The following is an 11,146-nucleotide window of genomic DNA, read 5'->3' as shown; positions in this document are numbered from 1 at the left end:
TGAGGGCAGGAAGACAGTTTGTGGAGGTGTCCATCATTACAAATTTGAGAACAATAGGCTGGAACTGCCCCCTTTTAGCCCTCTCCCCCTGGAGCTGCCTCCCCACGAGTCAAGGACCAGGGAACAACAGCAAAGGAATAGGTATGGCTTGCCCCTGCTGCAAACACCTGCTGAGGTGGGCTCCTGGGTCAACTCCTCTCTTCAATCAGGAGCCAGAGCCTCTAGGCAGTCCCCCCAAATCAAGGGTGGCAAGGGCAAAGCCTGGCTGTGACTTAAGGGCTGGGAGTACAGGACTATCTCCTTCACGTGCTCAGCAGAATACAGTCCACGGGCCTGAGCGCCCAGAGCCCACTCAGTCCACTGCGAGCCCAGGGTGTGTCTGCGGAGGACAAGAGAGCATGCCCCGAAATGCCCCGGCATCCTGACCAGCCCACGGCTCCACCCACTCCCACTGAAGGCAACAAAGGGGACACGGTCATTACAAAAACATTCATAAAAAACAAACTTTATTTCTACATCTCAGAAATTGGCAAGGAAATAAGCACAGTGAAAACAGCGCACTGCAACATGTTGAATCATCTTCAGATGCATGATCTCATTGGGACCTCACAGTCACCCTGCAACGTAGGCAGGGTGGGTGACTACTGACCCACTTTATGGAGGGCTTGTCAGAGGTGACCCAGGTTTATGGGACCATAAACATTCTACCCAGATGCCCCCCTGCATCTGGGCCAGGCTCTTCATTCCCCAGGGTGGGTGGGGCTTCCCCAGACACACACAGATACCTTAACTTCCTCTGCGATACAGTCAGGGATCAGGCTGCCGGCTCTCTGAATAAAGGACCTTCTCACTGACACGTGTGGGTTCTTGAGAATCCCGGGACTTACATGTGCCAGGGATTGCTAAATCTATGACAGCCGTACCAGGCAGCCAGCCAAGGGCTCTGGGCACAAATGAACGCGAAGCTAAGCTGACGGATCAGAAGTCTGCTGGCCCATGGCGGAGCCAGTTCCACAGCCAGGCACCCCATCAGGGAGACAGTCCCCGTGTGGACAGAAAGAGGGGCTCCACCTTGCTCCACTGGCCCCCGTCTGTTGTCGGAGGGGAAGAGCCATGGCTCCCCGGCCTCCCGCTCTGCACGCCTGTTGCTGACCAGCCTTTCTGACTCTTCTCCATGAAGAGGTGGGCCGCCTCGTCCCTCCGCAGGGGCCGGGCTCAGAGGTAGGCGTCATCTGCCTCGGGCTCCAGGAGGTCTTCTTCAGTTCTCAGAGCAGGAGCCCCACACCAGGGGGGCCACTGCCTCCATCTCCCAGCGACACACTGGGCACTTGGCCGTGTCGCTGAAGACCCGCCAGGCGCAGTCGCTGCAGAAGTGTGTGTGGCCGCAGGGGATGAGGCAGGTGTTGGCCGCATGCTGGAAGCAGATGGTGCACTCCTCTCCTGCTGCGGCTGGGAAAGGGGACAACATAGGTTGGGGGTACTTGGGGGCAAGGGGGCAGCCTACTCACGATAGAACCACAGGACAGAGACCTACGCAGTCATATTTTGAAAACTTTCATCTCGTGAGAAAATGCTCACAATGTAATCAACCGAAAAAAATTAGGAAGAAAACCATAATGTACATACATATATATTATAAAATCTCGATTTAGGAAAAAGGAAACCAAACAGAAACAATTCCCTACATATATATATACGACCACAAAGCACTGGGAGGGAGTCCACCCAAGAGGTAACGGGTGGCTTTTTTTACTTCCTTCTTTATCCTTTAATATTTATTTCTGTTTGACAAAGTTTTTACTATGAACATGGATTGCTTTTTTAAAGCGGGGACAAAATAACATTATCTATTCATGAATGTGCTCTTGTAACTTGTAAAGTCAGCCAGTGTTCTAGAAAGCAGAGCTGTTAAATTGCTTTTAGGTTTGCAGGAGGCAGAGCAAATCTTTTGGTCTAAAGTCTGTGGGAGACTTGACCGACTTGGAAAGACCTGACTGAGCTGCTAGGCGGGGCCCCGGCCTCGCCCAGCTCCCCTGGTGCTGCAGCCCCGGGAGTGCCTGGTGCCAGAAAGCCACTTACCTTCAGGCTCAGACAGAGTCTCCTCCCTGGGGACCCACGCAGTGGCAGGCAGGAGGGCGCTGGCTGTGGGATCTGAGGCAGAGAGGGACACTAAGAGCCCAGGGAAAGCAAGCAGGCACCTGTCCCTCTTCTTTCTTTCCTGGGTTGCTGTGCTGGAGCTCCCAGCGGATCTTACAGTGCTGTCCTGGCCGTCCCCTCCCCAGGTTAACCCCCCAGCGAGATTCTTTCCCTAGACCACCCTTCCTTTAGACATCTCCTCTTCGCCCCACTCTGCGGCCTGATCGGAGACCCAGGTTCCCAACCCCGGATGTGCATAAACCCCCTCCCCCCATTCCGGGCAGGAAAACAGGGGCTTGGGCCCCACTTCAGAACACCAAATCAGGTGTTCCAGGGGTGAGGCTCCAGCACCTGTGACAAGCGACTTTAGAAACATACGTGGGGGCGTGGGGGTGGACTGCTTGTGCGGGCCCATGGACCACTAGCGCGGGAATGCCAATATTTCTTCTGATGGGTGTTCCTGTATGTATCGACTCGCTCGCTGGAAATCTGCTCTCCTTCCAGGTGGCTAGATGGATGGTTCCTCTTCCCCCACCCACTGCCTGACTGTCTCACCCTCCCCCACAGGCAGTCTTCCCGTGCACCTCTAACCCTCATACTTATGATCACTCTGCTTGTCACCCTTGATTTCAGTGAACTCCTACTTAGACCGCAAAGCCCAGCTCAAAATTTCTCCCTCTGTGAAATGTGATCAGCCCTTAATAGATGTTTGGGGTGCTAGTCCTATCTTTTTATCATTCGTTAGGGACACAGATGCCCTCTCTTTGAGTCTTGTCCATCTGGAGTCCCCAGCGCCCAGCCTCATAAATGACAGTGGGCAAAAGCTGATGGAAAACCTGACTGAATATAAGCGAACGAATGGTTCTCCCGGTGGCTCAGGACAGGGGCGGAGCACCCCCTCCCCCCGGGGCGGGTCCGGTCCGGGCGGGTGGCCTCACCCAGCAGCTGGATGGTCTTGGTGGTCCCGTACACGTCCATCACGGCCCAGAGCGGGGCGCCCACGAGCACGCCGGTGCGCAGCAGGAACCAGGGGCCCGCGTTGACGGCCGCGAAGAGCCGGCCGCGGCGGCTCACCCAGAAGCGGACCACGTCCCCCGCGAGCGCGCAGCCCTCGGGCAGCATGGCGGCCCACGTGGAGCTCTGCTCCTCCAGGTCCGGGCACACGAAGGGCGGCAGGCTGGCCGCGGGCACGCGCGCGGGGTCCAGGCGCGTGAAGCCCACGCGGAGGCCGCCGTGCCAGCGGTCCTCGTGCTCCAGCACGCGCAGCACCACGCGCTCGCCGGGCCGCACGGGCCGCTGGCTGAACACGATGCCGTCGCAGAAGGTGGCGCACCGGCGCGCGATGCTCCCCTTGGCGTCCAGGCGCACCTGCGCGCCCTTGGCCTTGGCGTGGAAGCGCAGGGCCTTGCAGGGTGCCGCGGCATCTGTGGGGGCGGTGGGGGGCGGTGTCAGGGTGGGGCTGGGCGGTGGCCGACCGACTGCAGCCCCTCCCCACCGCCACTGCCCACGCCCACCCCACTGGTGGCCCCATGCCCCTCCCCCCACCCTCCTTCCCAGTCCCCTCACCTCAGAACCAGGTGAGGAGCCGGCTTTGCTCTGAGTTTGATCTGAGTTCCCGCCACGAGCCTCCCCAAGCCTCAGTTCCCTTTCCCTGGGGATCCGATAAAAATGAAAGGAACTGGTGCCTGCGTTGGCTCTCAATACCCGGTAACAGTTATTATTGTCGTTAAACAGAGCAGATTTTGGAACAGTAGATGTAATATGATCCTGGTTTTGTTGGACACCGTATGTTTATGTTTCCTGTATACATATGTGTCCTTTCTGTATCTAGAAACAAGCTGAAGGGAGATGATGGTCTGACATGCTCCTGGTGGGCAGCTCTGGCAGATGGTCCCGGTGTTGGTGCTGTGTTTTCCTGTCTGCTTGTCTGACTTTGTTATTTCCCACAGAGAACCTGTCACTTGTGAAGACCATGGCCCCAGTGAGGGTGACTTCCTTGTCCTGGGACAGAAAGGAGCCTGGCAGCTCCCCACAGGGTGGGGGGCCCAGGCTGGAGGTGGGGGGTCCAAGGTCAGCCCTGATGTGGATCAAGGCTACCCCAGGTAGAGAAGCCCAAGGTGACCTGGCCAGATGCCGATCTATGTGACCCAATGGATTTTATGGTGTGGGTTAGGGCTGCCCCAGAGAGAGAAGCCCAGGGCATCCTGGCCTAAATGCCGATCTATATGACCCAATACATATCTAAAGTTATACGACCACACAATAACCAGACCCCATCTTCACTGATACCATTTAATGACTTTTTATATCATCTTTCCTTTGTCTAGTAAAAATAAGTCACATACCCATGCCTTATAAATTTACCCCTAACCCTCAACACATTGCAGCCCTTCACTGCCCATGGGTCCTGTCCCCATGCCTGCAGCTCTTACTGCCCAGGGGTCCCGTCCCCATGCTACTCCATGCTATTCTCTGAATAAAGGAGCACTACTGCCAGACCTTGAGAGTCCAAGAAATCTTTCTTTCGACTCCTTGACTCATGGAGCCCGCATCAAGCCCCCCAGAAGGGTGAGCTGGTTCCAGCCAAGGTCTGGGCTAGGCTTTAAAATCAGGGGACTTCCTGACTCACTCCACTTGGCAGCCCAGCCGGGCAGGAAAAGTTCCCTCCTGGGCAGCACTTCCTCTCCTGGCCTGGAGGAAGCTGGCCTGGAGGAAGCTGGCGAGCTTCCTGCCCCAGAATTGTTCTTACAACTCCCTGGGCCTTATCTCTCCCCTTCCACCCCTCCTCCCCTCCTCACGCTGCACTTTCTGGGTGGGAGGAGGGAGGTCGAACGTAAAAAGAGGTGAATTCAATCAGAACTTGAGCCAGACCCCAGCCCAGAGGAGCAAGGCCCTCCCCTCCCAGATCTACCCAGTTCCCTGGCCCCCTCTCCTCAGATCACTCACATGCCTGCAACATTCCAGCAGTGCACAAGGAGGGGAGGCCCAGTCTGGTCAGGCACAAGGACACCCTTGAGGTCACATTGAACTAGTCCCTGACCTCCACAGGCCAAAGGCCAGCCTCCCATGGTTCTCTCACCCCCGCATTAGGGACAAGTGCTCACCCTGGCTTTTGGGACCTCTAGACCCACCCTCACAGAGCCCTGCTGTCCACGCTCACCCCTCCCTCACCTGAGCCCTTGCCCACGCCACTGCCCCTTCCTGGGATGCCCTCGTGCCTCGCTCCCTTCCTGATGGGTCTGCCCACCACCACTGGTTCCCCAAGGCTAGGCGCAGAAGCAAGGGGGTGTCCCAGAGCAGGTACAGAGAGTGACCCGGAGCAGAGTTGAGAGAGCCCAGACATCAGAAGGACCTGTCCTTGCACCCACTGCTGAGTTGCTGGGGCATCCAGAAGGCTCTGTGAAGGGCAGCCATGTCAGACACCGGATTCTAGTCGGGGCTCTGCTGCTGACCTGGGCAGGTCACTGCCCCTCTGGGTCTTGGTCTCCTTATCTACCATGGGAGTGATATGCCTGGCCAGCCAAGGCCTGGAGTCTCCATGTACTTGCCTGGGGATCCTGAATGTGAGGAGTTAAGTGCCCACCTGGGCAGGATCAGGCTGGGGGTTGGGGAGGTAGGGGTTCCTGGTATAACCAGCCATACCCCACCCTGGGGGGGTGGAGGCCCCCCCCTCATTTGGCTGGGTCACTCTTCATCCCTGAGGTGGGGCCTGGAGAGAAGGCCTGGAGGGGGCTTGGTATGGGTGGGGGGCAGCATGCAAACCCTCTGCACACCCCAGCATGTCCAGTCCTGCCACCACCCTGCAAGGCAGAGATGATGTCTCCTGATGGTGGGCAAGCAGCTGGCTCTGGGCCCACTGCAAGCAGGGCCAGGGCTGGGGTTCAGACAAGGGTTGCCCCAGCCTCCAGGGAAAGGCGGCCGCCCTTGGGTTGGGGGAATGGAAGGTCCATCATGCTCCGCTCCTTGGGCCTAGGCAATAACCAGCAGAGATGAGCTGTCGTGGCTGAGAGCTGGCTCCCCTCCCTCAGGACCCGGTCCGTGAATGGAGTTTCCAGCCCATCCCCTGCACAGCTGCCCTGGACAGAGGCTGACTCAGGCAGGCCTGGCTCTGGGGGCAGCAGAGGGGTCCGGAGGAGGAGAAGAGCAGGGAACTGGCTGTCTGGAAGACAGTGAGGGAGGAGGAAGAACACCCTGGAATGACCATGGTGGGTGCCGGAGTCCCTGCTGGGCAGGGGGGCCCTGGGGACCCAAGGAGAAGCAGGCCTCATCCTGGACAGGCATTTGACAGTCTGCAAAGCTCTCCTCATCCCTGTCTCAGGAGCTTCCCAGTGGCACATGGGAGCTTGTCCTTATGTCACCACGGTTAGAAGAGAGGGGCTGAGAGGACACAATTGGCTGACAGGCCAGGAGACGGCCAGTGGACTTGAGCACCCTTCTCCTAGCCGCACCCCCAGGCTCCACTCTCTACCGCAGCTGCCTCTCAGCAAGCCCCTGAGAGTGGTCCTTGAAAGGTGCCCCACCGCCAGGAGGGGAACAAAGGGCTCCTTGGGCATCAGGCTCTGCACACGCACCCTCCTGTATGATCGTGCTGGTTGTTCACTGCAGAAAGCCAAGGCTGAGTAGGGCTGAAACCCCGTCTCTCCGGCCAGCTGGGCAGAAAGCCTGCAGGACTGGGTGCGTCCGCCCACAGGGGCCCCGTCCTCTACTCTGCACAGGGCCCTGCCACCTGAGTCTGGAGCGGGCTCACAGTGGTGTGAAAGGTGTTGGCGCCCACCTCCACCTGACCCATCCCTGCCCCAGGGCCTTCAGGGCTCCTCCATCCTTTGACCCAGGCTACCGGGTACACCCCACCCCAGGGTGGGGAATGGGAGAGGTGGGCACAGGCCCAGTGTGACTCTCTGAGTGGGCCTGTCCCCAGCCAGCTGGGCTGGGCTTCAGAGCACCCTCAGCCCACAGGTGGCCATTCTTATTGTCAGCCGCATTTTCAGGCAGAATCCTCAGGCCCCATAAGCAGAGTGACTTGCCCGTGGAAAACCTTCCCCAATTTCTCTGCCTGCCTCCCTCGCTCCCCACTGCTGCAGGGGACCAGATCAAGTGCTGGGCTTGATAAGAAGGACTCGCCACTGCTGGCTGCCAAGGAGCTCAGGAAACACATGGCCTTTCGGATGCTCCCGCCTTCACCCCAACACCCACAGGTGGATTCAAATCAGAGTCTCTGCAGCAAGGCTCTTGGAGTCTAAGTGATGGAGGGTCAGCCCCCTGCTCAGCGAGGACCTCCCACATCGTCATCGTCACCATCTTCATCACTACCCTCCAGCCATCAAGCCTTTCTGGGTACCAGGCACCTACTAGGCACTTTACATCCTCTTTTCCCGTCCCCACAATCCCATGGGGAAGCACTCCCAGGGAACTGAGCTTGGGGAGGTTGTGCAAGTTGCTGCCATCTCGCAGCCAGAAGTGGGGGAGCCTGGGCCCAGCTCCTCATCCCTGCACTGCAGCACTGCCTCCTTCATGGCACCCTTGCCCGGAATCCAAACACAGTTGCTGGAGCAGCAGCAGCAGCAGTGGCTTGGTCCCCCTCCCCGCCCCCAGGCTCTGGGTGCCACCTGCTGCTAATGTGTGAGCCTTCAGTGCTGCTAGGGGGCCAAGGGCCAAGGCTCCAGGCTCTTTGCCTGGGAGGGAGCAGGGTCCAGAGATGCACAGAGATCTGGTGGTGGAAGCCCGGGTTCTCCATCTCCCGCCCTGCACACTGAGGGAATACTGTGGCCTCGGGTGAGGCTCGCAGAGAACCATCGTGCCTGATGACCTTTTGGTTTGTGCTTCTGGCAGCTCTGTAAGCCAGCAAGGTCGGTTGCATTGGCCCCGGCCTACAGATAAGGAAACTGAAGCCCAAGGGGAAAGTGACTTGCCCAAGACCCACCGCTCGACCTGGCAGAGCTGGGACCCCCGTCTTCCAGCAGGCCCCCTAAATTCTATCCTCTTTCCCACCCCAGCCAGTCTCCTCTCTGCACAACAGGACCGAAGGCAGATGGGTCCTGTGGGTCATCCATCACTGTAGGGATGCTGCACCTGAGTCACCGGCCTCTGCTGGATTCCTGCAGGGACGGGAGGCTCGCTGCCATGGCTCACTACCTGGGGCAGCCTAGCCTGTACCAGAAGCTCTTTCTGAGCAATGCCTACACTGACCATACCTCTGCCTCCTGGAACTTCTACCCCAGCAATGACACAGAGCCCCCCTCTGCTTCTTGCATCCCCAGGGACCAAGCTCAGGGCTCCCTCTTACCGGTCTTGGAGGAGAGCTGGGCCCCCATCAGCCTTGGGTCCTCGGGCACAGGTCTGGAAGGAAGTGTCCACAGAACTCCCCTGGATAGGTTTGCAAAGACTCAGCAGTTCCCCTTGGTATGGGCCAGGTTGCGTCACAGGATTGATGATTAATTAGACCTTGCTGTCACGAGTTATAACATCCAGGGAATTTCCTGATGATTTCTCCTGGCTCGTAGGGGAAGCCTCTCGCGCTGCAGCTAGCTGGCGGAAGAGATGGCCTGGGGAGGGTTTCAGGTAGACCTCTCTGACCTCTGACCACCAGCTCTCAACCCGGCTGTGCATTATAATGGCCCAAGGCGTGTTAATGAGGACCTATGCCTGGACCTGCCCCCAGAGACTCTGACGCCAGTGGCCTGCGGTAGGGCCCACATAAATAGTTTTTAAAAGCACTCCAGATGATTCTAATGTGCAGCCAGGGTGGGCAACAGACCCCCGCTTACAGAAGGCACTTAATCAACGTTGCCAAAGTGGATTGAGTTGAATTAGCTGCATCCCAGGACCTGTGGAGCTGCCCCAGCTCTGGGTGTCCAGCAGAGACGCTGGCCAGTGGGCCGGTGAGGCAGACAGCACGGGAGTGGTGTGGATTGCTACCCCAGCCCTGCTGGAGCTGGAATTCCACTTTCCAGAATCCACTACAAAATGCAAAAGTCCCAGGGCAGGTCACGCCAAAGGCCTGGCTCCCAAAGGCCTGGCTCCCGGTGTTGGCTCTGGCGGAGAAGTCAGAGTTCTGCCCCCTCCATTTCCTGGGGAAGCTGGGCTGGTGGAGGGAACGTGGCTTGCTCTAACCTAGTGCTTCTCATATTGCAACAGGCACATGAATGTCCTGGGGACCCTATTAAAATGCAGCGTGATTCCCAAGGTCTGGGATTTTGCTTTTCTCTCAAGGCACTTTTCTAACAAAGTGGATCCCACTGTAGGTGGCAAGGCCCGAAGTTTGTTTGGAGGCTGGAGAGTACCCTGGCACTCCACATCTGGGCTAAGCCCTTCCCAAGACCACGGGTCAAGGCCGTGATCAGTGACTAATCTGAACTCGGCTGAAGGGATGGATATCCCCCACGCATGCCCCTGGAGGAGCTGGCAGAGTGGTGCTATTGACTGGACTGAGGAGGTTGTGGGGGATGGGGGGGCGAGGGAGGATGGAGGTTTGGAGCCTCAAGTTCTGGCTCCCATGTTACCTTGCCCTCCCGGGGCCCTGGTGTCCCCATGCGTAAAACAGGAAGCCAGGATGAGCTGGTCTGCAGGTCCCTTCCAGCCCCAACATGCAGTGACTGGTCTTGACGCTGGAGAAGCAACAGCAGCCTGGCCCCAGTTGACGTCAGATGTTGCTGAAACCCTGAACTTTCTCTCTCACACCACGCCTTCTGCCAGGCGCCCTCAGTTTCTCTCTAGAAGCCGTCTTCCAAAGGCCAAAGGCAAACTGGTGAGAAGTCAACAGCAATCTCAGCGAGTCCAAGGTTGATAATTCCAGCTGGTCCAGCCTGAGGTGAGGGGCCCCACGGTTTAGCATCCTGCTGGCCCAGCCTGAGGGATCCAGGCTCAGGGCATCCCCTTGTCTCTGGAAGGTGCTGGGGCCCAGAGGTCCGTCCTTCTCCCGCCTCCCCTGCCCTGGCTCCACCTGTACTGCTGGCTGCTTTGGGCGGTGCCTAGAGGGCTGGAGCCAAGAGCACCTTGTTGATAAACCACATTCCTATAAAAGAGGTAACTGCAGAATCTTATCAGGGAAATTGGGGCATGAGCCTCAGCCTGTGTGGAAAATTACTGGACAAGCTGCAGACATCAGGCTGCCCGCGACCAGCAGGCTGGGGTGGAGGGTCCCATCTTCAGGACCTCAGCGAGGTGGGCTTCTGAAGACCTGAAATCCTGCCTCCAGCCTGATGTCTAGGAGTCCGGGCTGCCCAGGCGAGACCCCATCACACACTTCCACCTTTATTTATTTAACATCCACTACTGGTCTAAGTCCAGGACTGTATTCACTTGCTAATCCTCACAGCAACTTCTCAAAAAGATTCTGTTGATTGTACACTAGCCCTCCCTTATCCACAGGGCATGTGTTCCAAGACCCCCAGTGCATGCCTGAAACCACAGACAGTACCAAACCCTGTATAGACTATGTTTTTTCCTATACGGTAACATTTAATTTATAAATTAGGCACAGAAAGAGATTAACAACAACAGTAATAAAATGGAACAATTATAACAATATACTGTAATAAAATTTACCGTAGCTCTTAGCAACTTCAGCATTCGATTCTTTTTCCTTCCTCATTAAATTGAGAACTGTCACCTTTTCACTTAACTGTGCTGACACGAGCAGGAGCTTTATGGATAGCTGCTGACTGGTTGTCTGAGTGTGAGGTGGAGGCCACCCCACGATGGAGACTGCACCCTTCCCTCCCCACTGGGCCACCAGGACAGCAAGGCTGTTGTAAACGTGCCTTCCAAGAAGAGAGGGACCGGCCCTTTGCCGCGGCAGCCTCTGGACAGAGATTGAGGCGGCCCCTGCTGGCTGTAGTCAGTACTGCAGGATGCCCTGAGTCCCTGGGATCCCTCAAAGCTAGGAGAGGTGCCCGCAGCGGAGGGGGCGCTCAAAGGGACTGAGACTTCCGAGGCCTCTGCACCTCCTCCCCCCACCCGCAGCTCCCTACAGTCTCTCCCTCCCTCCTCTCCCTGGCAGTCAACAGCTTTC

The 11,146-nt window shown here is 57.6% G+C and overlaps 1 protein-coding gene across 3 annotated transcripts; it reads right to left on the bottom strand.

The window, feature by feature from the left end:
* Positions 1–486: 486 nt before the first annotated feature.
* Positions 487–10,763, bottom strand: NEURL3 (neuralized E3 ubiquitin protein ligase 3). 3 transcript variants are annotated; one of them, XM_070511708.1, is made up of 5 exons: positions 10,681–10,763; positions 8,420–10,111; positions 3,075–3,560; positions 2,080–2,151; positions 487–1,449 (listed from the first exon to the last, which is right to left on the bottom strand). In XM_070511708.1, the coding sequence occupies exons 2-5, from the start codon at positions 8,445–8,447 to the stop codon at positions 1,259–1,261; spliced, it is 777 nt and encodes a 258-aa protein (XP_070367809.1). In that variant the 5' UTR covers positions 8,448–10,111; positions 10,681–10,763; the 3' UTR covers positions 487–1,258. The 3 variants fall into 3 exon arrangements, with proteins under 3 accessions (XP_070367809.1, XP_044628834.2, XP_070367810.1); XM_044772899.2 differs by lacking the exon at positions 10,681–10,763 and having other exon boundaries at positions 8,420–8,678; positions 9,636–10,255; XM_070511709.1 differs by lacking the exon at positions 10,681–10,763 and having other exon boundaries at positions 8,420–8,661; positions 9,636–10,255.
* Positions 10,764–11,146: the final 383 nt, after the last annotated feature.

Source organism: Equus asinus, chromosome 6 (genome assembly GCF_041296235.1).
Source record: "Equus asinus isolate D_3611 breed Donkey chromosome 6, EquAss-T2T_v2, whole genome shotgun sequence".
Taxonomy (NCBI): domain Eukaryota; kingdom Metazoa; phylum Chordata; class Mammalia; order Perissodactyla; family Equidae; genus Equus; species Equus asinus.
This window is presented reverse-complemented; position numbering and strand designations above follow the sequence as displayed.

What these genes read in the sequence shown, in the direction of transcription:
- NEURL3 (XM_070511708.1), bottom strand. Translation starts at nt 8,447, where the DNA reads ATGGGGGCCCAGCTCTCCTCCAAGACCG. An exon ending in CCAGCTCTCCTCCAAGACCG is followed by an intron (nt 3,561 to 8,419) that starts GTAAGAGGGAGC and finishes CCGCCCCCACAG; the next exon opens with ATGCCGCGGCACCCTGCAAG. An exon ending in GACTCTGTCTGAGCCTGAAG is followed by an intron (nt 1,450 to 2,079) that starts GTAAGTGGCTTT and finishes CCCCTTTCCCAG; the next exon opens with CCGCAGCAGGAGAGGAGTGC.